Genomic DNA, 26,527 nt, shown 5'->3' on the forward strand with positions numbered 1-26,527 from the left:
AGGAGGAGTCCTCCCTCAGTCTGTAGTGCTCAGTGTTAATTCCTTTTTAATTTAATTTCCTGCCTTTCCGCCGCAATGCATCAGCCTGACCGAGCATGTCTTCCTGTGTTCCTCCACAGATCATGTTCTGTACCCTGAACACCCACAAAGTGGACATGGATAAACTGCTGGGTGGGCAGATTGGCCTCGAAGATTTCATCTTCGCTCACGTCAAAGGACAGAAGAAGGAAGTGGAGATCCACAAGTCGGAGGATGCTTTGGGATTAACCATCACCGACAACGGTGCAGGCTACGCATTTATCAAGGTAGCTCATGGAGGGGGACGTCTATGAGAGCTGTAGTGGGGTCAGTGCACTGGCCTCTCGTCTCACATTCCCAAGTAATCAACTGTGTGAATGTGCTGATTAGACAGCGTTAATTGAGATAGATCAACTTGTTAATGCCTAACTGTGGGTCTCCGATACGTTATCGACATTTCTAGCACACACGTGTGTTGTGCTGTCAAGGAACAGCTGCGTTTGTGTCTGAAATGTGGAACCTTGACAGCGCACACTCCCTCAACAGCGAACTCTCCCTCAACAGCGCACTCTCCCTCAACAGCGCACACTCCCTCAACAGCGCACACTCCCTCAACAGCGAACTCTCCCTCAACAGCGCACTCTCCCTCAACAGCGCACACTCCCTCAACAGCGCACACTCCCTCAACAGCGCACACTCCCTCAACAGCGCACACTCCCTCAACAGCGCACACTCCCTCAACAGCGCACACTCCCTCAACAGCGCACACTCCCTCAACAGCGCACACTCCCTCAACAGCGCACACTCCCTCAACAGCGCACACTCCCTCAACAGCGCACACTCCCTCAACAGCGCACACTCCCTCGGGACAGCGCACACTCCCTCAACAGCGCACTCTCCCTCAACAGCGCACACTCCCTCAACAGCGCACTCTCCCTCAACAGCGCACACTCCCTCAACAGCGCACACTCCCTCGGGACAGCGCACACTCCCTCAACAGCGCACTCTCCCTCAACAGCGCACACTCCCTCAACAGCGCACTCTCCCTCAACAGCGCACTCTCCCTCAACAGCGCACTCTCCCTCAACAGCGCACTCTCCCTCAACAGCGCACACTCCCTCAACAGCGCACACTCCCTCGGGACAGCGCACACTCCCTCAACAGCGCACTCTCCCTCAACAGCGCACACTCCCTCAACAGCGCACACTCCCTCGAAACAGCGCACTCTCCCTCAACATCGCACTCTCCCTCAACAGCGCACACTCCCTCAACAGCGCACTCACCCTCAACAGCGCACACTCCCTCAACAGCGCACACTCCCTCAACAGCGCACACTCCCTCAACAGCGCACACTCCCTCAACAGCGCACACTCCCTCAACAGCGCACTCTCCCTCGGGACAGCGCACACTCCCTCAACAGCGCACACTCCCTCAACAGCGCACACTCCCTCAACAGCGCACTCTCCCTCAACAGCGCACACTCCCTCAACAGCGCACACTCCCTCAACAGCGCACTCTCCCTCAACAGCGCACTCTCCCTCAACAGCGCACACTCCCTCAACAGCGCACACTCCCTCAACAGCGCACTCTCCCTCAACAGCGCACACTCCCTCAACAGCGCACACTCCCTCAACAGCGCACACTCCCTCAACAGCGCACACTCCCTCAACAGCGCACTCTCCCTCAACAGCGCACACTCCCTCAACAGCGCACTCTCCCTCAACAGCGCACACTCCCTCAACAGCGCACACTCCCTCAACAGCGCACACTCCCTCAACAGCGCACACTCCCTCAACAGCGCACACTCCCTCAACAGCGCACACTCCCTCAACAGCGCACACTCCCTCAACAGCGCACACTCCCTCAACAGCGCACACTCCCTCAACAGCGCACACTCCCTCAACAGCGCACACTCCCTCAACAGCGCACACTCCCTCAACAGCGCACACTCCCTCAACAGCGCACACTCCCTCAACAGCGCACACTCCCTCAACAGCGCACACTCCCTCAACAGCGCACACTCCCTCAACAGCGCACACTCCCTCAACAGCGCACACTCCCTCAACAGCGCACACTCCCTCAACAGCGCACACTCCCTCAACAGCGCACACTCCCTCAACAGCGCACACTCCCTCAACAGCGCACACTCCCTCAACAGCGCACACTCCCTCAACAGCGCACTCTCCCTCAACAGCGCACTCTCCCTCGGGACAGCGCACACTCCCTCAACAGCGCACACTCCCTCAACAGCGCACACTCCCTCAACAGCGCACACTCCCTCAACAGCGCACACTCCCTCAACAGCGCACACTCCCTCAACAGCGCACACTCCCTCAACAGCGCACACTCCCTCAACAGCGCACACTCCCTCAACAGCGCACACTCCCTCAACAGCGCACACTCCCTCAACAGCGCACACTCCCTCAACAGCGCACTCTCCCTCGGGACAGCGCACACTCCCTCAACAGCGCACTCTCCCTCAACAGCGCACTCTCCCTCGGGACAGCGCACTCTCCCTCAACAGCGCACTCTCCCTCGGGACAGCGCACACTCCCTCAACAGCGCACCCTCCCTCAACAGCGCACTCTCCCTCGGGACAGCGCACACTCCCTCAACAGCGCACTCTCCCTCAACAGCGCACTCTCCCTCGGGACAGCGCACTCTCCCTCAACAGCGCACTCTCCCTCGGGACAGCGCACACTCCCTCAACAGCGCACACTCCCTCAACAGCGCACACTCCCTCAACAGCGCACACTCCCTCAACAGCGCACACTCCCACAACAGCGCACACTCCCTCAACAGCGCACTCTCCCTCAACAGCGCACTCTCCCTCGGGACAGCGCACTCTCCCTCAACAGCGCACTCTCCCTCGAAACAGCGCACTCTCCCTCGGCACAGCGCACTCTCCCTCAACAGCGCACACTCCCTCAACAGCGCACTCTCCCTCAACAGCGCACACTCCCTCAACAGCGCACACTCCCTCAACAGCGCACACTCCCTCAACAGCGCACACTCCCACAACAGCGCACACTCCCTCAACAGCGCACTCTCCCTCAACAGCGCACTCTCCCTCGGGACAGCGCACACTCCCTCAACAGCGCACTCACCCTCGGGACAGCGCACTCTCCCTCAACAGCGCACACTCCCTCAACAGCGCACACTCCCACAACAGCGCACACTCCCTCAACAGCGCACTCTCCCTCAACAGCGCACTCTCCCTCGGGACAGCGCACACTCCCTCAACAGCGCACACTCCCTCAACAGCGCACACTCCCTCAACAGCGCACTCTCCCTCAACAGCGCACTCTCCCTCAACAGCGCACTCTCCCTCAACAGCGCACTCTCCCTCGGGACAGCGCACACTCCCTCAACAGCGCACACTCCCTCAACAGCGCACACTCCCTCGGGACAGCGCACACTCCCTCAACAGCGCACACTCCCTCAACAGCGCACACTCCCTCAACAGCGCACACTCCCTCAACAGCGCACACTCCCTCGGGACAGCGCACACTCCCTCAACAGCGCACTCTCCCTCAACAGCGCACACTCCCTCAACAGCGCACACTCCCTCAACAGCGCACACTCCCTCAACAGCGCACACTCCCTCAACAGCGCACACTCCCTCAACAGCGCACACTCCCTCAACAGCGCACACTCCCTCAACAGCGCACACTCCCTCAACAGCGCACACTCCCTCAACAGCGCACACTCCCTCAACAGCGCACACTCCCTCAACAGCGCACTCTCCCTCAACAGCGCACTCTCCCTCGGGACAGCGCACACTCCCTCAACAGCGCACTCTCCCTCAACAGCGCACTCTCCCTCGAGACAGCGCACTCTCCCTCAACAGCGCACTCTCCCTCGGGACAGCGCACTCTCCCTCAACAGCGCACTCTCCCTCAACAGCGCACTCTCCCTCGGGACAGCGCACTCTCCCTCGAAACAGCGCACTCTCCCTCGAACAGCGCACTCTCCCTCAACAGCGCACACTCCCTCAACAGCGCACACTCCCTCAACAGCGCACACTCCCTCAACAGCGCACACTCCCTCAACAGCGCACTCTCCCTCAACAGCGCACTCTCCCTCGAAACAGCGCACACTCCCTCAACAGCGCACTCTCCCTCAACAGCGCACTCTCCCTCGGGACAGCGCACTCTCCCTCAACAGCGCACTCTCCCTCAACAGCGCACTCTCCCTCAGGACAGCGCACTCTCCCTCAACAGCGCACTCTCCCTCGGGACAGCGCACTCTCCCTCGGGACAGCGCACACTCCCTCAACAGCGCACTCTCCCTCAACAGCGCACTCTCCCTCAACAGCGCACACTCCCTCAACAGCGCACTCTCCCTCAACAGCGCACACTCCCTCAACAGCGCACTCTCCCTCAACAGCGCACTCTCCCTCAACAGCGCACTCTCCCTCAACAGCGCACTCTCCCTCAACAGCGCACTCTCCCTCAACAGCGCACTCTCCCTCAACAGCGCACTCTCCCTCAACAGCGCACACTCCCTCAACAGCGCACACTCCCTCAACAGCGCACTCTCGCTCAACAGCGCACTCTCGCTCAACAGCGCACTCTCGCTCAACAGCGCACTCTCCCTCAACAGCGCACTCTCCCTCAACAGCGCACTCTCCCTCAACAGCGCACACTCCCTCAACAGCGCACTCTCCCTCAACAGCGCACTCTCCCTCAACAGCGCACTCTCCCTCAACAGCGCACACTCCCTCAACAGCGCACACTCCCTCAACAGCGCACACTCCCTCAACAGCGCACTCTCCCTCAACAGCGCACACTCCCTCAACAGCGCACTCTCCCTCAACAACGCACTCTCCCTCAACAGCGCACTCTCCCTCAACAGCGCACTCTCCCTCAACAGCGCACTCTCCCTCAACAGCCCACACTCCCTCGGGACAGCGCACTCTCCCTCAACAGCGCACACTCCCTCAACAGCGCACACTCCCTCAACAGCGCACTCTCCCTCAACAGCGCACTCTCCCTCAACAGCGCACACTCCCTCAACAGCGCACTCTCCCTCAACAGCGCGCTCTCCCTCAACAGCGCGCACTCCCTCAACAGCGCGCACTCCCTCAACAGCGCACACTCCCTCAACAGCGCACACTCCCTCAACAGCGCACTCTCCCTCGGGACAGCGCACTCTCCCTCAACAGCGCACTCTCCCTGAACAGCGCACTCTCCCTCGAAACAGCGCACTCTCCCTCGAAACAGCGCACTCTCCCTCAACTGCGCACTCTCCCTCAACTGCGCACTCTCCCTCAACTGCGCACTCTCCCTCAACAGCGCACACTCCCTCAACAGCGCACACTCCTTCGGGACAGCGCACTCGCCCTCAACAGCGTACTCTCCCTCGAAACAGCGTACTCTCCCTCGAAATAACGCACTCTCCCTCGGGACAGCGCACTCTCCCTCGAAACAGCGCACTCTCCCTCAGGACAGCGTACACTCCCTCGGAACAGCGCACTCTCCCTCAGGACAGCGTACACTCCCTCGGAACAGCGCACTCTCCCTCGAAACAGCGCACTCTCCCTCGAAACAGCGCACTCTCCCTCGAAACAGCGCACTCTCCCTCGGGACAGCGCACTCTCCCTCGAAACAGCGCACTCTCCCTCGAAACAGCGCACTCTCCCTCGAAACAGCGCACTCTCCCTCGAAACAGCTCCCTCGAAACAGCGCACTCTCCCTCGAAACAGCGCACTCTCCCTCAACAGCGCACTCTCCCTCGAAACAGCGCACTCTCCCTCGGGACAGCGCACTCTCCCTCGAAACAGCGCACTCTCCCTCGAAACAGCGCACTCTCCCTCGGGACAGCGCACTCTCCCTCGGGACAGCGAACTCTCCCTCGAGACAGCGCCCTCTCGCTCGAAACAGCGCACTCTCCCTCAACAGCGTACACTCCCTCGGGACAGCGCACTCTCCCTCGAAACAGCGCACTCTCCCTCGAAACAGCGCACTCTCCCTCGAAACAGCGCCCTCTCGCTCGAAACAGCGCACTCTCCCTCGAAACAGCGCACACTCCCTCAACAGCGCACTCTCCCTCAACAGCGCACTCTCCCTCGGGACAGCGCACACTCCCTCAACAGCGCACTCTCCCTCAACAGCGCACTCTCCCTCAGGACAGCGCACTCTCCCTCAACAGCGCACTCTCCCTCGGGACAGCGCACTCTCCCTCGGGACAGCGCACACTCCCTCAACAGCGCACTCTCCCTCAACAGCGCACACTCCCTCAACAGCGCACACTCCCTCAACAGCGCACTCTCCCTCAACAGCGCACACTCCCTCAACAGCGCACTCTCCCTCAACAGCGCACTCTCCCTCAACAGCGCACTCTCCCTCAACAGCGCACTCTCCCTCAACAGCGCACTCTCCCTCAACAGCGCACTCTCCCTCAACAGCGCACTCTCCCTCAACAGCGCACACTCCCTCAACAGCGCACACTCCCTCAACAGCGCACTCTCGCTCAACAGCGCACTCTCGCTCAACAGCGCACTCTCGCTCAACAGCGCACTCTCCCTCAACAGCGCACTCTCCCTCAACAGCGCACTCTCCCTCAACAGCGCACACTCCCTCAACAGCGCACTCTCCCTCAACAGCGCACTCTCCCTCAACAGCGCACTCTCCCTCAACAGCGCACACTCCCTCAACAGCGCACACTCCCTCAACAGCGCACACTCCCTCACCAGCGCACTCTCCCTCAACAGCGCACACTCCCTCAACAGCGCACTCTCCCTCAACAGCGCACTCTCCCTCAACAGCGCACTCTCCCTCAACAGCGCACTCTCCCTCAACAGCGCACTCTCCCTCAACAGCCCACACTCCCTCGGGACAGCGCACTCTCCCTCAACAGCGCACACTCCCTCAACAGCGCACACTCCCTCAACAGCGCACTCTCCCTCAACAGCGCACTCTCCCTCAACAGCGCACTCTCCCTCAACAGCGCACTCTCCCTCAACAGCGCGCTCTCCCTCAACAGCGCGCACTCCCTCAACAGCGCGCACTCCCTCAACAGCGCACACTCCCTCAACAGCGCACACTCCCTCAACAGCGCACTCTCCCTCGGGACAGCGCACTCTCCCTCAACAGCGCACTCTCCCTGAACAGCGCACTCTCCCTCGAAACAGCGCACTCTCCCTCGAAACAGCGCACTCTCCCTCAACTGCGCACTCTCCCTCAACTGCGCACTCTCCCTCAACTGCGCACTCTCCCTCAACAGCGCACACTCCCTCAACAGCGCACACTCCTTCGGGACAGCGCACTCTCCCTCGGGACAGCGCACTCTCCCTCGGAACAGCGCACTCTCCCTCGAAATAACGCACTCTCCCTCGGGACAGCGCACTCTCCCTCGAAACAGCGCACTCTCCCTCGGGACAGCGCACACTCCCTCGGAACAGCGCACTCTCCCTCAGGACAGCGTACACTCCCTCGGGACAGCGCACTCTCCCTCGAAACAGCGCACTCTCCCTCGAAACAGCGCACTCTCCCTCGAAACAGCGCACTCTCCCTCGAAACAGCGCACTCTCCCTCGAAACAGCGCACTCTCCCTCGAAACAGCGCACTCTCCCTCGAAACAGCGCACTCTCCCTCGAAACAGCTCCCTCGAAACAGCGCACTCTCCCTCGAAACAGCGCACTCTCCCTCAACAGCGCACTCTCCCTCGAAACAGCGCACTCTCCCTCGGGACAGCGCACTCTCCCTCGGGACAGCGCACTCTCCCTCGAAACAGCGCACACTCCCTCGAAACAGCGCACTCTCCCTCGGGACAGCGCACTCTCCCTCGGGACAGCGAACTCTCCCTCGAGACAGCGCCCTCTCGCTCGAAACAGCGCACTCTCCCTCAACAGCGTACACTCCCTCGGGACAGCGCACTCTCCCTCGAAACAGCGCACTCTCCCTCGAAACAGCGCACTCTCCCTCGAAACAGCGCCCTCTCGCTCGAAACAGCGCACTCTCCCTCGAAACAGCGCACTCTCCCTCGAAACAGCGCCCTCTCGCTCGAAACAGCGCACTCTCCCTCAACAGCGTACACTCCCTCGGGACAGCGCACTCTCCCTCGAGACAGCGCACTCTCCCTCGAGACAGCGCACTCTCCCTCGAGACAGCGCACTCTCCCTCGAGACAGCGCACTCTCCCTCGAGACAGCGCACACTCCCTCGGGACAGCGCACACTCCCTCAACAGCGCACTCTCCCTCAACAGCGCACACTCCCTCAACAGCGCACACTCCCTCGAAACAGCGCACTCTCCCTCAACAGCGCACTCTCCCTCAACAGCGCACACTCCCTCAACAGCGCACTCACCCTCAACAGCGCACACTCCCTCAACAGCGCACACTCCCTCAACAGCGCACACTCCCTCAACAGCGCACACTCCCTCAACAGCGCACTCTCCCTCGGGACAGCGCACACTCCCTCAACAGCGCACACTCCCTCAACAGCGCACTCTCCCTCAACAGCGCACACTCCCTCAACAGCGCACACTCCCTCAACAGCGCACTCTCCCTCAACAGCGCACTCTCCCTCAACAGCGCACACTCCCTCAACAGCGCACACTCCCTCAACAGCGCACTCTCCCTCAACAGCGCACACTCCCTCAACAGCGCACACTCCCTCAACAGCGCACACTCCCTCAACAGCGCACTCTCCCTCAACAGCGCACACTCCCTCAACAGCGCACTCTCCCTCAACAGCGCACACTCCCTCAACAGCGCACTCTCCCTCAACAGCGCACACTCCCTCAACAGCGCACACTCCCTCAACAGCGCACACTCCCTCAACAGCGCACACTCCCTCAACAGCGCACACTCCCTCAACAGCGCACACTCCCTCAACAGCGCACACTCCCTCAACAGCGCACACTCCTCAACAGCGCACACTCCCTCAACAGCGCACACTCCCTCAACAGCGCACACTCCCTCAACAGCGCACACTCCCTCAACAGCGCACACTCCCTCAACAGCGCACACTCCCTCAACAGCGCACACTCCCTCAACAGCGCACACTCCCTCAACAGCGCACACTCCCTCAACAGCGCACACTCCCTCAACAGCGCACACTCCCTCAACAGCGCACACTCCCTCAACAGCGCACTCTCCCTCAACAGCGCACTCTCCCTCGGGACAGCGCACACTCCCTCAACAGCGCACACTCCCTCAACAGCGCACACTCCCTCAACAGCGCACACTCCCTCAACAGCGCACACTCCCTCAACAGCGCACACTCCCTCAACAGCGCACACTCCCTCAACAGCGCACACTCCCTCAACCAGCGCACACTCCCTCAACAGCGCACACTCCCTCAACAGCGCACACTCCCTCAACAGCGCACTCTCCCTCGGGACAGCGCACACTCCCTCAACAGCGCACTCTCCCTCAACAGCGCACTCTCCCTCGGGACAGCGCACTCTCCCTCAACAGCGCACTCTCCCTCGGGACAGCGCACACTCCCTCAACAGCGCACCCTCCCTCAACAGCGCACTCTCCCTCGGGACAGCGCACACTCCCTCAACAGCGCACTCTCCCTCAACAGCGCACTCTCCCTCGGGACAGCGCACTCTCCCTCAACAGCGCACTCTCCCTCGGGACAGCGCACACTCCCTCAACAGCGCACACTCCCTCAACAGCGCACACTCCCTCAACAGCGCACACTCCCTCAACAGCGCACACTCCCACAACAGCGCACACTCCCTCAACAGCGCACTCTCCCTCAACAGCGCACTCTCCCTCGGGACAGCGCACTCTCCCTCAACAGCGCACTCTCCCTCGAAACAGCGCACTCTCCCTCGGCACAGCGCACTCTCCCTCAACAGCGCACACTCCCTCAACAGCGCACTCTCCCTCAACAGCGCACACTCCCTCAACAGCGCACACTCCCTCAACAGCGCACACTCCCTCAACAGCGCACACTCCCACAACAGCGCACACTCCCTCAACAGCGCACTCTCCCTCAACAGCGCACTCTCCCTCGGGACAGCGCACACTCCCTCAACAGCGCACTCACCCTCGGGACAGCGCACTCTCCCTCAACAGCGCACACTCCCTCAACAGCGCACACTCCCACAACAGCGCACACTCCCTCAACAGCGCACACTCCCTCAACAGCGCACTCTCCCTCAACAGCGCACTCTCCCTCGGGACAGCGCACACTCCCTCAACAGCGCACACTCCCTCAACAGCGCACACTCCCTCAACAGCGCACTCTCCCTCAACAGCGCACTCTCCCTCAACAGCGCACTCTCCCTCAACAGCGCACTCTCCCTCGGGACAGCGCACACTCCCTCAACAGCGCACACTCCCTCAACAGCGCACACTCCCTCGGGACAGCGCACACTCCCTCAACAGCGCACACTCCCTCAACAGCGCACACTCCCTCAACAGCGCACACTCCCTCAACAGCGCACACTCCCTCGGGACAGCGCACACTCCCTCAACAGCGCACTCTCCCTCAACAGCGCACACTCCCTCAACAGCGCACACTCCCTCAACAGCGCACACTCCCTCAACAGCGCACACTCCCTCAACAGCGCACACTCCCTCAACAGCGCACACTCCCTCAACAGCGCACACTCCCTCAACAGCGCACACTCCCTCAACAGCGCACACTCCCTCAACAGCGCACACTCCCTCAACAGCGCACACTCCCTCAACAGCTCACACTCCCTCAACAGCGCACTCTCCCTCAACAGCGCACTCTCCCTCGGGACAGCGCACACTCCCTCAACAGCGCACTCTCCCTCAACAGCGCACTCTCCCTCGAGACAGCGCACTCTCCCTCAACAGCGCACTCTCCCTCGGGACAGCGCACTCTCCCTCAACAGCGCACTCTCCCTCAACAGCGCACTCTCCCTCGGGACAGCGAACTCTCCCTCGAAACAGCGCACTCTCCCTCGAAACAGCGCACTCTCCCTCAACAGCGCACACTCCCTCAACAGCGCACACTCCCTCAACAGCGCACACTCCCTCAACAGCGCACACTCCCTCAACAGCGCACTCTCCCTCAACAGCGCACTCTCCCTCGAAACAGCGCACACTCCCTCAACAGCGCACTCTCCCTCAACAGCGCACTCTCCCTCGGGACAGCGCACACTCCCTCAACAGCGCACTCTCCCTCAACAGCGCACTCTCCCTCAGGACAGCGCACTCTCCCTCAACAGCGCACTCTCCCTCGGGACAGCGCACTCTCCCTCGGGACAGCGCACACTCCCTCAACAGCGCACTCTCCCTCAACAGCGCACTCTCCCTCAACAGCGCACACTCCCTCAACAGCGCACTCTCCCTCAACAGCGCACACTCCCTCAACAGCGCACTCTCCCTCAACAGCGCACTCTCCCTCAACAGCGCACTCTCCCTCAACAGCGCACTCTCCCTCAACAGCGCACACTCCCTCAACAGCGCACTCTCCCTCAACAGCGCACTCTCCCTCAACAGCGCACACTCCCTCAACAGCGCACACTCCCTCAACAGCGCACTCTCGCTCAACAGCGCACTCTCGCTCAACAGCGCACTCTCCCTCAACAGCGCACTCTCCCTCAACAGCGCACTCTCCCTCAACAGCGCACACTCCCTCAACAGCGCACTCTCCCTCAACAGCGCACTCTCCCTCAACAGCGCACTCTCCCTCAACAGCGCACACTCCCTCAACAGCGCACACTCCCTCAACAGCGCACACTCCCTCAACAGCGCACTCTCCCTCAACAGCGCACACTCCCTCAACAGCGCACTCTCCCTCAACAACGCACTCTCCCTCAACAGCGCACTCTCCCTCAACAGCGCACTCTCCCTCAACAGCGCACTCTCCCTCAACAGCCCACACTCCCTCGGGACAGCGCACTCTCCCTCAACAGCGCACACTCCCTCAACAGCGCACACTCCCTCAACAGCGCACTCTCCCTCAACAGCGCACTCTCCCTCAACAGCGCACACTCCCTCAACAGCGCACTCTCCCTCAACAGCGCGCTCTCCCTCAACAGCGCGCACTCCCTCAACAGCGCGCACTCCCTCAACAGCGCACACTCCCTCAACAGCGCACACTCCCTCAACAGCGCACTCTCCCTCGGGACAGCGCACTCTCCCTCAACAGCGCACTCTCCCTGAACAGCGCACTCTCCCTCGAAACAGCGCACTCTCCCTCGAAACAGCGCACTCTCCCTCAACTGCGCACTCTCCCTCAACTGCGCACTCTCCCTCAACTGCGCACTCTCCCTCAACAGCGCACACTCCCTCAACAGCGCACACTCCTTCGGGACAGCGCACTCGCCCTCAACAGCGTACTCTCCCTCGAAACAGCGTACTCTCCCTCGAAATAACGCACTCTCCCTCGGGACAGCGCACTCTCCCTCGAAACAGCGCACTCTCCCTCAGGACAGCGTACACTCCCTCGGAACAGCGCACTCTCCCTCAGGACAGCGTACACTCCCTCGGAACAGCGCACTCTCCCTCGAAACAGCGCACTCTCCCTCGAAACAGCGCACTCTCCCTCGAAACAGCGCACTCTCCCTCGAAACAGCGCACTCTCCCTCGAAACAGCGCACTCTCCCTCGAAACAGCGCCCTCTCCCTCGAAACAGCGCACTCTCCCTCGAAACAGCTCCCTCGAAACAGCGCACTCTCCCTCAAAACAGCGCACTCTCCCTCGAAACAGCGCACTCTCCCTCGAAACAGCGCACTCTCCCTCGGGACAGCGCACTCTCCCTCGAAACAGCGCACACTCCCTCGAAACAGCGCACTCTCCCTCGAGACAGCGCACTCTCCCTCGGGACAGCGAACTCTCCCTCGAGACAGCGCCCTCTCGCTCGAAACAGCGCACTCTCCCTCAACAGCGCACACTCCCTCGGGACAGCGCACTCTCCCTCGAAACAGCGCACTCTCCCTCGAAACAGCGCACTCTCCCTCGAGACAGCGCCCTCTCGCTCGAAACAGCGCACTCTCCCTCGAAACAGCGCACTCTCCCTCGAAACAGCGCCCTCTCGCTCGAAACAGCGCACTCTCCCTCAACAGCGCACACTCCCTCGGGACAGCGCACTCTCCCTCGAGACAGCGCACTCTCCCTCGAGACAGCGCACTCTCCCTCGAGACAGCGCACTCTCCCTCGGGACAGCGCACTCTCCCTCGAGACAGCGCACTCTCCCTCGGGACAGCGCACTCTCCCTCGGGACAGCGCACTCTCCCTCGGGACAGCGCCCTCTCCCTCGGGACAGCGCACTCTCCCTCGAAACAGCGCACTCTCCCTCGGGACAGCGCCCTCTCCCTCGGGACAGCGCACTCTCCCTCGGGACAGCGCACTCTCCCTCGGGACAGCGCACTCTCCCTCGGGACAGCGCTCTCTCCCTCGGGACAGCGCACTCTCCCTCGGGACAGCGCACTCTCCCTCGGCACAGCGCACTCTCCCTCGGGGCAGCGCTCTCTCCCTCGGGACAGCGCTCTCTCCCTCGGGACAGCGCACTCTCCCTCGGCACAGCGCTCTCTCCCTCGAGACAGCGCACACTCCCTCAACAGCGCCCTCTCCCTCGGGACAGCGCTCTCTCCCTCGGGACAGCGCACTCTCCCTCGGGACAGCGCCCTCTCCCTCGAGACAGCGCACTCTCCCTCGAAACAGCGCACTCTCCCTCGAAACAGCGCACTCTCCCTCGGGACAGCGCACTCTCCCTCGAGACAGCGCTCTCTCCCTCGAGACAGCGCACACTCCCTCAACAGCGCCCTCTCCCTCGGGACAGCGCTCTCTCCCTCGGAACAGCGCACTCTCCCTCGGGACAGCGCACTCTCCCTCGGGACAGCGCACTCTCCCTCGGGACAGCGCCCTCTCCCTCGGGACAGCGCCCTCTCCCTCGGGACAGCGCCCTCTCCCTCGGGACAGCGCCCTCTCCCTCGGGACAGCGCACTCTCCCTCGGGACAGCGCACTCTCCCTCGAAACAGCGCACTCTCCCTCGAAACAGCGCACTCTCCCTCGGGACAGCGCACTCTCCCTCGGGACAGCGCCCTCTCCCTCGGGACAGCGAACTCTCCCTCGAGACAGCGCCCTCTCCCTCGGGACAGCGCCCTCTCCCTCGAGACAGCGCACTCTCTCTCGGGACAGCGCACTCTCCCTCGGGACAGTGTTGGGAGTTTCGGCCTCGATTCTGAGCTGCGATTGGACCATATGGCCTTTTCAATGTGATCATGGCTTCAACTCTACTTTCCTGTTCATATTGATTCCCTGAGAGATCACAAATCTGTCTGTCCCAGCCTTAAATATATTTTGTTATTATTTTTTATTTTTCCAATTAAAGGTCAATTTAGTGTGACCAATCCACCTACTCTGCACGTCTTTGGGTTGTGGGGGTGGGACCCACGCAGACACGGGGAGAATGTGCAAACTCCACACGGACAGTGACCCAAGGCTATGGTTGAACCCGGGTCCTCGGTGCCGTGAGGCAGCAGTGCTAAGCACTGGGCTACCGTGCTGCCCCGCCGTACATGTATTGTAAGGCTGGGGCATCCACTGCCCTCTGGGGTGGGCAATTGCAAAGATTCTCAGCCCTTCGAGTGAAGTAACTTCTCCTCAACCAGAGACTGCGTTAGGTTCCCCAGCCGGGGGCGTCGCCGTCTCACTGCCTCTACCCCTTCATGATCCTGGTTGTTTCGGTGCGATTGCCTCTCGATCTTCTGAAACCCCAGGGAAGCTGTGCTTTACCTGCTCGGCGTCTCGCCGTGGGACAACCTGCTCCGAGGTGGGGCTCGATCCCACGGCCTCCTGTCTCAGGCCAGCGTGCTGAGTCACAGCTGGCAGAGAGTACTGAATTCCCCGAGCACTGACACTGATTTGGGGATCCACCCAGACTTGGGGATTGAGTAGTTCCGCAGGTTTCACAGGCCCAACTGGTATTCGAAACCTGCAGGGATGGGATTGGGTTTCGGAAAGTTGAAAAGACTTTTAGATTTTAAATAAAAAGCGCAGAGAGCGGTAACAATTCTACCTGTCTGGGGCAGATAGCAGAGAGCGGTAACAATTCTACCTGTCTGGGGCAGATAGCAGAGAGCGGTAACAATTCTACCTGTCTGGGGCAGATAGCAGAGAGCGGTAACAATTCTACCTGTCTGGGGCAGATAGCAGAGAGCGGTAACAATTCTACCTGTCTGGGGCAGATAGCAGAGAGCGGTAACAATTCTACCTGTCCGGGGCAGATAGCAGAGAGCGGTAACAGTTCGACCTGTCCGGGGCAGATAGCAGAGAGCGGTAACAATTCTACCTGTCTGGGGCAGGTAGCAGAGAGCGGTAACAATTCTACCTGTCCGGGGCAGGTAGCAGAGAGCGGTAACAATTCTGCCTGTCTGGGGAAGATAGCAGAGAGCGGTAACAATTCTACCTGTCTGGGGCAGGTAGCAGAGAGCGGTAACAATTCTACCTGTCTGGGGCAGATAGCAGAGAGCGGTAACAGTTCTACCTGTCCGGGGCAGATAGCCAGACTGATAAGAATTCCCCCACCCCAATCCCACCCCACTAAAAACTTTGCAAAGCTTCCTTTTCAAATTCAGTCCGATTCAGAGGATGCAGATTTCAAGATTATTGAGAAAAAAAAGTCAAGGACAGAGATGAAGAGATTTTAACTTTTTATGCGGTGAATTGCTACGATCAGGAATGTGCTCCTGAAAGGGCGATGGAAGCAAATTGAATAGATGTTTTCAAAAAGGAATTGAATGTATCGCTGAAAAGAAAACGGTGAGCAGGGCTGTGGGGAGGAAAAAGCAGAAGGAGGGGGGGTTTAATTGGACAGACCTTCCAAAGAGCTGACAGAATGGCGGCCTCCTTTTGTTATTTTATGATTTGCAAATTGATATGCAAAGGTTAGCAGCCTGACCTTGTGTCATAAGTGGTGCTTGTCCCCCAGGATTGTTGCACTGAGGGAGGAGGCGAACCGTTCCATTGCAGCGTAAAATATACCAGGTGACCTGCTCCATCCACCGGCGTGACTTCTTTGCTGCTTCTGCCTTGAGCTGGCTGCTGAGCAAATCCAAATACCCCCATAGCCGTCAGTCAGCTGCTCCAGCGGCTTGCTAGCTGTTCCGGAGACGTGTGGAGCTTCATTAACTCCTGCGTCAGGAGGGAATAGTCCCGAACGTTAATGGAGTGCGTGGCCTTATATGTTGGTTCTGGAAGGAGCTCTGACTCTCCTGGAGGGGGGGGAACTAGGACAATCTCGGGGTCTGGTAGCTGCAGAATGCTTTTCTCTCTCTGCTTTCTTGGGCAGCATTTAGAGTTGGGAGCTAAGGGTCGTTTACCCTAAGGTACGGCAGCAAAGATCTATTTAGATTTAAAAGAAAAGGTTACTTCTCCCAAACATCAGCCATTGCTGCTTTGAATGTCAGAATTGAAACGGGCCATTCGGCCTCTCGGTCCTGTTCTGCTGTCCCATTAGATAACGGCTGACCCCGTATCTTAAGGCAGCTTTTGTGCTGTATTCTTTGATGCTCTGATTAGACTAAAGGTCATCGATGAATCACACTCTTGAAGGTTTCAATCGCACCTCGGCACCCGCAGCCTTTTGGGGGCGGGGTGGGGTTTGAAACTGCCTCAAAATATTTGCCCCAGTCGTGCTGTTCTACCCCGCTGCATCCTCTGGGTGTTCGGGGGGGGGGGGGGTCACACTGTCACTCCTGCCCCACCATCCGGGTACAACCTCCGGAGTGTCTATCCCGCATACACACCGCGTTCTCACCTGGCCTCTGTATGCTTCCCCCAGATTGGAATGGCTGAGGAGGCCACAGACATGATGTGGGGGATTGGCAAGCACGTGTAGTGAGGTTTGGAAACACCAGGGCTGAGGCGTTGATCATCCAACTTTCTACGTATTGATTTGGGTCATCGGAAAGGCCAGGCAATAGTTTTGCTGCTTCGTGGATCTTTTTTGGAGAATTGGAATAAGATATTGGTTGAGTGGCTGAGAAAACTGATGGGAAATCGCTGCAATAAATCGAGTTGGACAGGGTAATACTAAACCTGTCTGCTTCTGACCGGTTGTAAATTATGGGGCGATGCTACACTCCATCAGTGGGGCGAGATGCTGTATGTGAAGCAGGATTATTACAGTCACTGTATGGACACTGGGGTACAGGGTCTGTCACTGTATAACCCTGGGGTACAGTGTCTGTCACTGTGACACTGGGGTACAGGGTCTGTCACTGTATAACACTGGGGTACAGTGTCTGTCACTGTATAACCCTGGGGTACAGGGTCTGTCACTGTACAACCCTGGGGTACAGGGTCTGTCACTGTATAACCCTGGGGTACAGGGTCTGTCACTGTATAACACTGGGGTACAGGGTCTGTCACTGTATAACACTGGGGTACAGGGTCTGTCACTGTATAATACTGGGGTACTGGGTCTGTCACTGTATAACACTGGGGTACAGGGTCTGTCACTGTGTGACACTGGGATACGGGGTCTGTCACTGTATAACACTGGGGTACAGGGTCTGTCACTGTATGGACACTGGGGTACAGGGTCTGTCACTGTATGGACACTGGGGTACAGGTCTGTCACTGTGTGACACTGGGATACGGGGTCTGTCACTGTATGACACTGGGATACAGGGTCTGTCACTGTATAACACTGGGGTACAGGGTCTGTCACTGTATAACACTGGGGTACAGGGTCTGTCACTGTATAACACTGGAGTGCAGGGTCTGTCACTGTATGGACACTGGGGTACAGGGTCTGTCACTGTATAACACTGGGGTACAGGGTCTGTCACTGTATAACTCTGGGGTACAGGGTCTGTCACTATAACACTGGGGTACAGGGTCTGTCACTGTATGGACACTGGGCTATAGGGTCTGTCACTGTATGGACACTGGGGTACAGGGTCTGTCACTGTATGACACTGGGGTACGGGGTCTGTCACTGTATGGACACTGGGGTACTGGGTCTGTCACTGTATGGACACTGGGGTTCAGGGTCTGTCACTGTATGACACTGGGGTACAGGGTCTGTCACTGTATGGACACTGGGATACGGGGTCTGTCACTATAACACTGGCGTACAGGGTCTGTCACTGTGTGACACTGGGATACGGGGTCTGTCACTGTATAACACTGGGGTACGGAGCTGTCATTGTATGACACTGGGGTACAGGGTCTGTCACTGTATGGACACTGGGGTACGGGGTCTGTCACTGTATAACACTGGGGTACAGGGTCTGTCACTGTATAACACTGGGGTACAGGGTCTGTCACTGTATGGACACTGGGGTACAGGGTCTGTCACTGAATGACTGGGGTACAGGGCCTGTCACTGTATGACACTGGGGTACTGGGTCTGTCACTGTATGACACTGGGGTACTGGGTCTGTCACTGTATGGACACTGGGGTACAGGGTCTGTCACTGTATAACACTGGGGTACGGGGTCTGTCACTGTATAACACTGGGGTATGGGGTCTGTCACTGTATGTCACTGGGGTACGGGGTCTGTCACTGTATAACACTGGGGTACAGGGTCTGTCACTGTATGGACACTGGGGTACTGGGTCTGTCACTGTATAACACTGGGGTACAGGGTCTGTCACTGTATAACACTGGGGTACGGGGTCTGTCACTGTATGACACTGGGGTACAGGGTCTGTCACTGTATAACACTGGGGTACGGGGTCTGTCGCTGTATGGACACTGGGGTACAGGGTCTGTCACTGTATAACACTGGGGTACAGGGTCTGTCACTGTATGACACTGGGGTACAGGGTCTGTCACTGTATAACACTGGGGTACAGGGTCTGTCACTGTGTGACACTGGGGTACAGGGTCTGTCACTGTATAACACTGGGGTACGGGGTCTGTCGCTGTATGGACACTGGGGTACGGGGTCTGTCACTGTATGACACTGGGGTACAGGGTCTGTCACTGTATGACACTGGGGTACAGGGTCTGTCACTGTATGGACACTGGGATACAGGGTCTGTCACTATGACACTGGGGTACAGGGTCTGTCACTGTATAACACTGGGGTACAGGGTCTGTCACTGTGTGACACTGGGGTACAGAGTCTGTCACTGTATGGCACTGGGGTACAGGGTCTGTCACTGTATAACACTGGGGTACAGGGTCTGTCACTGTGTGACACTGGGGTACAGAGTATGTCACTGTATGGCACTGGGATACAGGGTCTGTCACTGTATAACACTGGGGTGCAGGGTCTGTCACTGTATAACACTGGGGTACAGGGTCTGTCACTGTATGGACACTGGGGTACAGGGCCTGTCACTGTATGGACACTGGGGTACAGGGTCTGTCACTGTGTGACACTGGGGTACAGGGCCTGTCACTGTATGGACACTGGGGTACAGGGTCTATCACTGTGTGACACTGGGGTACAGAGTCTGTCACTGTATAACACTGGGGTACAGGGTCTGTCACTGTGTGGCACTGGGGTACAGGGTCTGTCACTGTGTAACACTGGGGTGCAGGGTCTGGCACTGTATAACACTGGGGTACAGGGCCTGTCACTGTATGGACACTGGGGTACAGGGCCTGTCACTGTATGGACACTGGGGTACAGGGTCTGTCACTGTGTGACACTGGGGTACAGGGCCTGTCACTGTATAACACTGGGGTACAGGGTCTGTCACTGTATGACACTGGGGTACAGGGTCTGTCACTGTATAACACTGGGGTACAGGGTCTGTCACTGTATAACACTGGGGTACAGGGTCTGTCACTGTATGGACACTGGGGTACAGGGTCTGTCACTGTATGACACTGGGGTACAGGGTCTAGCACTGTATAACACTGGGGTACAGGGTCTGTCACTGTGTGACACTGGGGTACAGAGTCTGTCACTGTATGGCACTGGGGTACAGGGTCTGTCACTGTATAACACTGGGGTGAAGGGTCTGTCACTGTATAACACTGGGGTACAGGGTCTGTCACTGTATGGCACTGGGATACAGGGTCTGTCACTGTATAACACTGGGGTGCAGGGTCTGTCACTGTATAACACTGGGGTACAGGGTCTGTCACTGTATGGACACTGGGGTACAGGGCCTGTCACTGTATGGACACTGGGGTACAGGGTCTGTCACTGTGTGACACTGGGGTACAGGGCCTGTCACTGTATGGACACTGGGGTACAGGGTCTATCACTGTGTGACACTGGGGTACAGAGTCTGTCACTGTATAACACTGGGGTACAGGGTCTGTCACTGTGTGGCACTGGGGTACAGGGTCTGTCACTGTGTAACACTGGGGTGCAGGGTCTGGCACTGTATAACACTGGGGTACAGGGCCTGTCACTGTATGGACACTGGGGTACAGGGCCTGTCACTGTATGGACACTGGGGTACAGGGTCTGTCACTGTGTGACACTGGGGTACAGGGCCTGTCACTGTATAACACTGGGGTACAGGGTCTGTCACTGTATGACACTGGGGTACAGGGTCTGTCACTGTATAACACTGGGGTACAGGGTCTGTCACTGTATAACACTGGGGTACAGGGTCTGTCACTGTATGGACACTGGGGTACAGGGTCTGTCACTGTATGACACTGGGGTACAGGGTCTAGCACTGTATAACACTGGGGTACAGGGTCTGTCACTGTGTGACACTGGGGTACAGAGTCTGTCACTGTATGGCACTGGGGTACAGGGTCTGTCACTGTATAACACTGGGGTGAAGGGTCTGTCACTGTATAACACTGGGGTACAGGGTCTGTCACTGTATGGACACTGGGGTACAGGGCCTGTCACTGTATGGACACTGGGGTACAGGGTCTGTCACTGTGTGACACTGGGGTACAGGGCCTGTCACTGTATGGACACTGGGGTACAGGGTCTATCACTGTGTGACACTGGGGTACAGAGTCTGTCACTGTATAACACTGGGCTACAGGGTCTGTCACTGTGTGGCACTGGGGTACAGGGTCTGTCACTGTATAACACTGGGGTACAGGGTCTGTCACTGTATAACACTGGGGTACGGGGTCTGTCACTGTATAACACTGGGGTACGGGGTCTGTCACTGTATAACACTGGGGTACAGGGTCTGTCACTGTATGGACACTGGGGTACAGGGCCTGTCACTGTATGGACACTGGGGTACAGGGCCTGTCACTGTATGGACACTGGGGTACAGGGTCTGTCACTGTGTGACACTGGGGTACAGGGCCTGTCACTGTATGGACACTGGGGTACAGTGTCTATCACTGTGTGACACTGGGGTACAGAGTCTGTCACTGTATAACACTGGGGTACAGGGTCTGTCACTGTGTGGCACTGGGGTACAGGGTCTGTCACTATATGACACTGGGGTACAGGGTCTGTCACTATATGACACTGGGGTACAGGGTCTGTCACTGTATGGACACTGGGGTACAGGGTCTGTCACTGTGTGGCACTGGGGTACAGAGTCTGTCACTGTATAACACTGGGGTACAGGGTCTGTCACTGTGTGACACTGGGGTACAGAGTCTGTCACTGTATGGACACTGGGGTACAGGGTCTGTCACTGTATAACACTGGGGTACAGGGTCTATCACTGTGTGACACTGGGGTACAGAGTCTGTCACTGTATGGACACTGGGGTACAGGGTCTGTCACTGTGACACTGGGGTACAGTGTCTGTCACTGTATTACACTGGGGTACAGAGTCTGTCACTGTATGGCACTGGGGTACAGAGTCTGTCACTATATGACACTGGGGTACAGGGTCTGTCACTGTATGGCACTGGGGTACAGAGTCTGTCACTATATGACACTGGGGTACAGGGTCTGTCACTGTATGGACACTGGGGTACAGGGTCTGTCACTGTATAACACTGGGGTACAGGGTCTGTCACTGTGTGGCACTGGGGTACAGAGTCTGTCACTGTATGGACACTGGGGTACAGGGTCTGTCACTGTATAACACTGGGGTACAGGGTCTGTCACTGTGTGGCACTGGGGTACAGAGTCTGTCACTGTATGGACACTGGGGTACAGGGTCTGTCACTGTGTGACACTGGGGTACAGTGTCTGTCACTGTATTACACTGGGGTACAGAGTCTGTCACTGTATGGACACTGGGGTACAGAGTCTGTCACTGTATGGCACTGGGGTACAGGGTCTGTCACTGTGTGACACTGGGGTACAGAGTCTGTCACTGTATGGCACTGGGGTACAGGGCCTGTCACTGTATGGCACTGGGGTACAGGGTCTGTCACTGTGTGACACTGGGGTACAGGGTCTGTCACTGTATAACACTGGGGTACAGGGCCTGTCACTGTATAACACTGGGGTACAGGGTCTGTCACTGTATAACACTGGGGTACAGGGTCTGTCACTGTATGACACTGGGGTACAGGGTCTGTCACTGTATGGCACTGGGGACAGTGTAGGTGGGGATGGTGGCAAATCTGCAACTTTACCCGTTGAACTATAATTAATGCCCTTTGTGGATCTGTCTCAATGCCAAGTACTTGCATAACGAGCTGTCTCGAGGGGCCAAAACCTGTCTGTTATTTTCTGCTCCCCTCTCCCCCATCAACATGCTGTGTGTAAAATGCCTCCCAGCTTGTGGAATGGGGGGGCAGGTGGAACCCTGAACCTAAAATGCTGTGATTGAATTATCAGAGAATCAAGGAAGGCAGCCTGATTGACCAGGTACAGATGATCAAAGTGGGCGATTTGATTGAATCCATCAATGGGCAGAATGTCGTCGGGCAGCGCCACTTCGAAGTCGCCAAGCTGCTGAAAAGTTGGTGAAGGGACAGCTGTTCACACTGCGCCTGGTGGAGCCTCTGAAGGCTTTCGGTGAGTGACTGACCCTCGTGCGTAATTTGAACGTTGCCGGGTTTGCGACTCGCGGCTCTCTCTCTCTCTCTCTCTCTCTCTCTCTCTGTTACACACAGAAACCTTCCTGAACAGATACATCCCAGGGGCTGCCTCCCTCTCCTGTCCAAGGTTCACTCACTAAAATCCTGAGTTGCGCAACTTTATCTGATGTGCCAGCGGAAAGGCTCTTTCACCCAACTCTCCTCCTTTTCCATACATCGACCCCAAACTGCCCACTCTCTCATCAAATTCCTTTCCCCTCATTTCAGATCATCTTAACCCCAATTATACTGAAACATCGGCCAAAGGTGGGCGGATTAGGTGGGGTTACGGAGATAGGGTGGGGAAAGTCGGCCTAGGTGGGGTGTACGATGGGCCAAATGGAGGCCCACTGTACAGTAGGGATTCTATGATCATTTTAAGGGCGATAAATTCCGCAGCTTTGCAAGAAACGGTCCTGACTTTTTATCGTTGCACTAAGATCTAGGTCCTTCAGAATCTGCCCGTTTGGTCCATGCTGCTGTTTGTTCGCCACACGTGCCTCATCCCAGCCTTCCACATCCCAACCTATCCGAATAGCTCCAGAATGGCCATGCTGGTTCTTGTGCAGTCTATGATGCAGTGCCCCAATCCATTATTAACCAGCTCCAACTCCCAGCACAAGCTCCCACAAACAGTCATTGTATAATAAGAAATGACCTCTCCCTGTAGGGATTCTAGTGAAGCTGTTGCAGGGGAAATGATTGTCCGGAACCTCCAGGGTGCATTTGCCCGGCTACTTCAGCTCCGTAATGCCATGGGACCTCGAGCCCCCCCCCCCCCCCCCCCCCCCACCGAATGGGCAGTGTAGCACTCCTCTGGTACTGCACTGGGAGTAAGCCTTTCGACAGAGGAGGCAGCCTCTGTGAGCTGAGATCCCAAAATCTTTATACTGACCTCGAAGACCCAGTGTGACGGGAAAATCCTGGTTTTCGAAAATGCCGTCTGATTAACTCTCCTTCATTTGTGAAGGCAGCTGTGAGCAGCATTACTGAAGTCTGACCAGCAGGGGGTAGTACAGGACAAAGTGGAGGCAATGCAGCTCTGGGGTTTAGTCAAAGTGACAGATTAAAGTTTCATTGCTTTATAAACAGACTCTATAGGATTTCTCTTGTTCCAGAAACAGCAGCCTGTATTTATGGAACATCATTTAAACACCCCACTGTGCTTTACAGGAACAATTATCAAAACAAAATAAAACACCAAACCACATCAGATGTTGGGACAAGTGACCAAAGCTCACTCAAGCGACAGGTTTCCAGCAATCCCCCGTCCCCACACCCTCTTCCCACACCCCCCCTCCCCCCCACACTCTCCCCAACCTCCCCCCCCCCACACCTCCCGTCCCCTCTCACCCCCCCCGTCCTCACACCCTCTCCCCCCCCCGTCCCCACACACCCGTCCCCGCACCCCCCCCATCCCCCAACCTCCATACCCCCGTCCCCAACCCCCATCTCCCCTCCCCATGCCCCCGTCCCAAACCCCCCTTCCCCACCCCCTCGCCCCTCTCTGTCATTCCCTCCCTCCCTCTTTGTGACTCCCTCCCTCTCTCTCTGTGACTCCCTCCCTCTTTGTGACTCACTCCCTGGCCCCTCTTTGTGACTCACTCCCTGGCCCCTCTCTGTGACTCCCTCTCCCTCTCTCTGTGACTCCCTCCCTCTCTCTGTGACTCCCTCCCTCTCTCTGTGACTCCCTCCCTCTCTCTGTGACTCCCTCCCCCTCTCTCTGTGACTCCCCCTCTCTCTGTGACTCCCTCCCCCTCTCTCTGTGACTCCCTCCCTCTCTCTGTGACTCCCTCCCCCTCTCTCTGTGACTCCCTCCCCCTCTCTCTGTGACTCCCTCCCTCTCTCTGTGACTCCCTCCCTCTCTCTGTGACTCCCTCCCCCTCTCTCTGTGACTCCCTCCCTCTCTCTGTGACTCCCTCCCCCTCTCTCTGTGACTCCCTCCCCCCTCTCTCTGTGACTCCCTCCCTCCCTCTCTGTGACTCCCTCTCCCTCTCTCCCTGTGACTCCCTCCCTCCCTCACCCCTCTCTGTGCCTCCCTCCCTCTCCCCTCTCTGCCCCTCTCTCTCAACATGTGGGTTTCAATGTTAAATTATGTTTGATATTTTACTGCATTACGGTAACTTTATAAATGTTACCTATACGAATCTTTGGAAACTTTCCCCTTTAACAAATCACCCGTTGCTTCCCATAGTGACCCACTGTCATTCCACCCCCACTCGGTTATGTTTCACTGCAGTCTCTAGTTTTCCATCAACAAACACCAGACTTGCTCATCTTCCCAGGATAAAGAAGCCCACTCAATTGGGTCCCAGGTTTGATTCCCGGCTTGGGTCACTGTCTGTGCGGAGTCTGCACGTTCTCCCTGTGTCTGCGTGGGTTTCGTCCGGGAGCTCCGGTTCCCTCCCACAAGTCCCGAAAGACGTGCTGTTGGGTGAATTGGACATTCTGAATTCTCCCTCTGTGTACCCGAACAGACGCCGGAATGTGGCGACGCCCGACTTTTAACAGTAACTTCATTGCAGTGTTAATATAAGCATCCCTTAAATATTCACTCACTCACTGCACCACTTGCCAGCTGTGACTGCCGTGTACACCAACTACAAGATGCACAGCAGCAGCTTACTGAGCCTCCTTCGACAGCACCTTCCAAACCTTCTACCAGCTAGAAGGTCGAGGGCAGCTGACGCATGAGGGGAGTTTCCAGGTGGTACTGTTCCCGAGCCACTCGCCACCCTGACTGGGAAATATATCGGCCGTTCCTTCACTGTCACTGGGTCAAAATCCTGGAGCTCCCTCCCTAACAGCACTGTGGGTGTACCTACACCACATGGGCTGCGGCGGTTCAAGAAGGCCAATGTCTCGAGGATATCTGATGATGGACAGGAAATATCGGTCCTGCCAGCAGCGCCCATCTCCAGAGAATTACTATTTTAATTGCTCCAAGTTGTTTTGTAGCTGTCCTACTCGCCTGACCCTTGAGAGCTGAGCCCTGACGTTTGAAAGTGTCCTGGCGCGAAGCTCTCTTGGCATTGTCGACACTGGACCTCCCCTGTGGGGATCCCTGGTTGGTGATCAGTTTGGGACACGATACTCAGCCTGTTTTGGGATTCCTTTTGCAGATATGATAGGTCAACGCACCAAAGGGGGCAAATCTGCATCCGGCGGGCAGCTGGGAACAGGGAAAGGGACCCTGCGACTACGGGCAAAAGGAACCGCCACTGTGGAGGAAGAGGTAGGATGTCTGCTTGTATTCTTTAGCCGCTCCCGGGGACGTTGTGCTGTGTTTGAAGCAGCGTACCGAGGAAAATGTTTACACTGGGACGGGAATGGCCAGGCATCTCACCCCCGCCACCCTGTGCCACTCTTGAGACGACCAGTCGGTTAGTCCAACCGTGCCAGACCCTCAATCGCCCCCTTGGATATGGGAGCGAGCGGGTTTGGCACGGTAAGCTGGTGAGGCTACCAACCTCGGCGGCCGGCAGCTGCAGTCAGAGCTGCCGATGGTGGCCCCTGTCCCGCAGAAAACAGCACGGCTGAGACTGATCGGGCTGCTATCAGCAGAACCGAGCACGCTGTTTCCGGGTGGCTGGCTATCGGGGGGGGGGGGGTAAAGCGTCCAAAAATAGGACGAGGGAAGTTAAAAACACGCACGTTCCCCTTGTGACAGGAATAGTCTCAAGTAA

The 26,527-nt window shown here is 57.9% G+C and overlaps 1 protein-coding gene across 1 annotated transcript in view; it reads left to right on the forward strand.

Moving 5' to 3' along the window:
• The window catches only part of LOC119957000 (PDZ domain-containing protein GIPC1-like), a 41,817-nt gene that overhangs the window by 6,230 nt on the left and 9,060 nt on the right, over window positions 1-26,527 (forward strand). The window contains 4 exon segments of the mRNA XM_038784583.1: window positions 120-305; window positions 22,600-22,720; window positions 22,723-22,779; window positions 25,964-26,224. Coding sequence (XP_038640511.1) covers window positions 120-305; window positions 22,600-22,720; window positions 22,723-22,779; window positions 25,964-26,224 — 625 coding nt within the window.

Source organism: Scyliorhinus canicula, chromosome 25 (genome assembly GCF_902713615.1).
Source record: "Scyliorhinus canicula chromosome 25, sScyCan1.1, whole genome shotgun sequence".
NCBI lineage: Eukaryota > Metazoa > Chordata > Chondrichthyes > Carcharhiniformes > Scyliorhinidae > Scyliorhinus > Scyliorhinus canicula.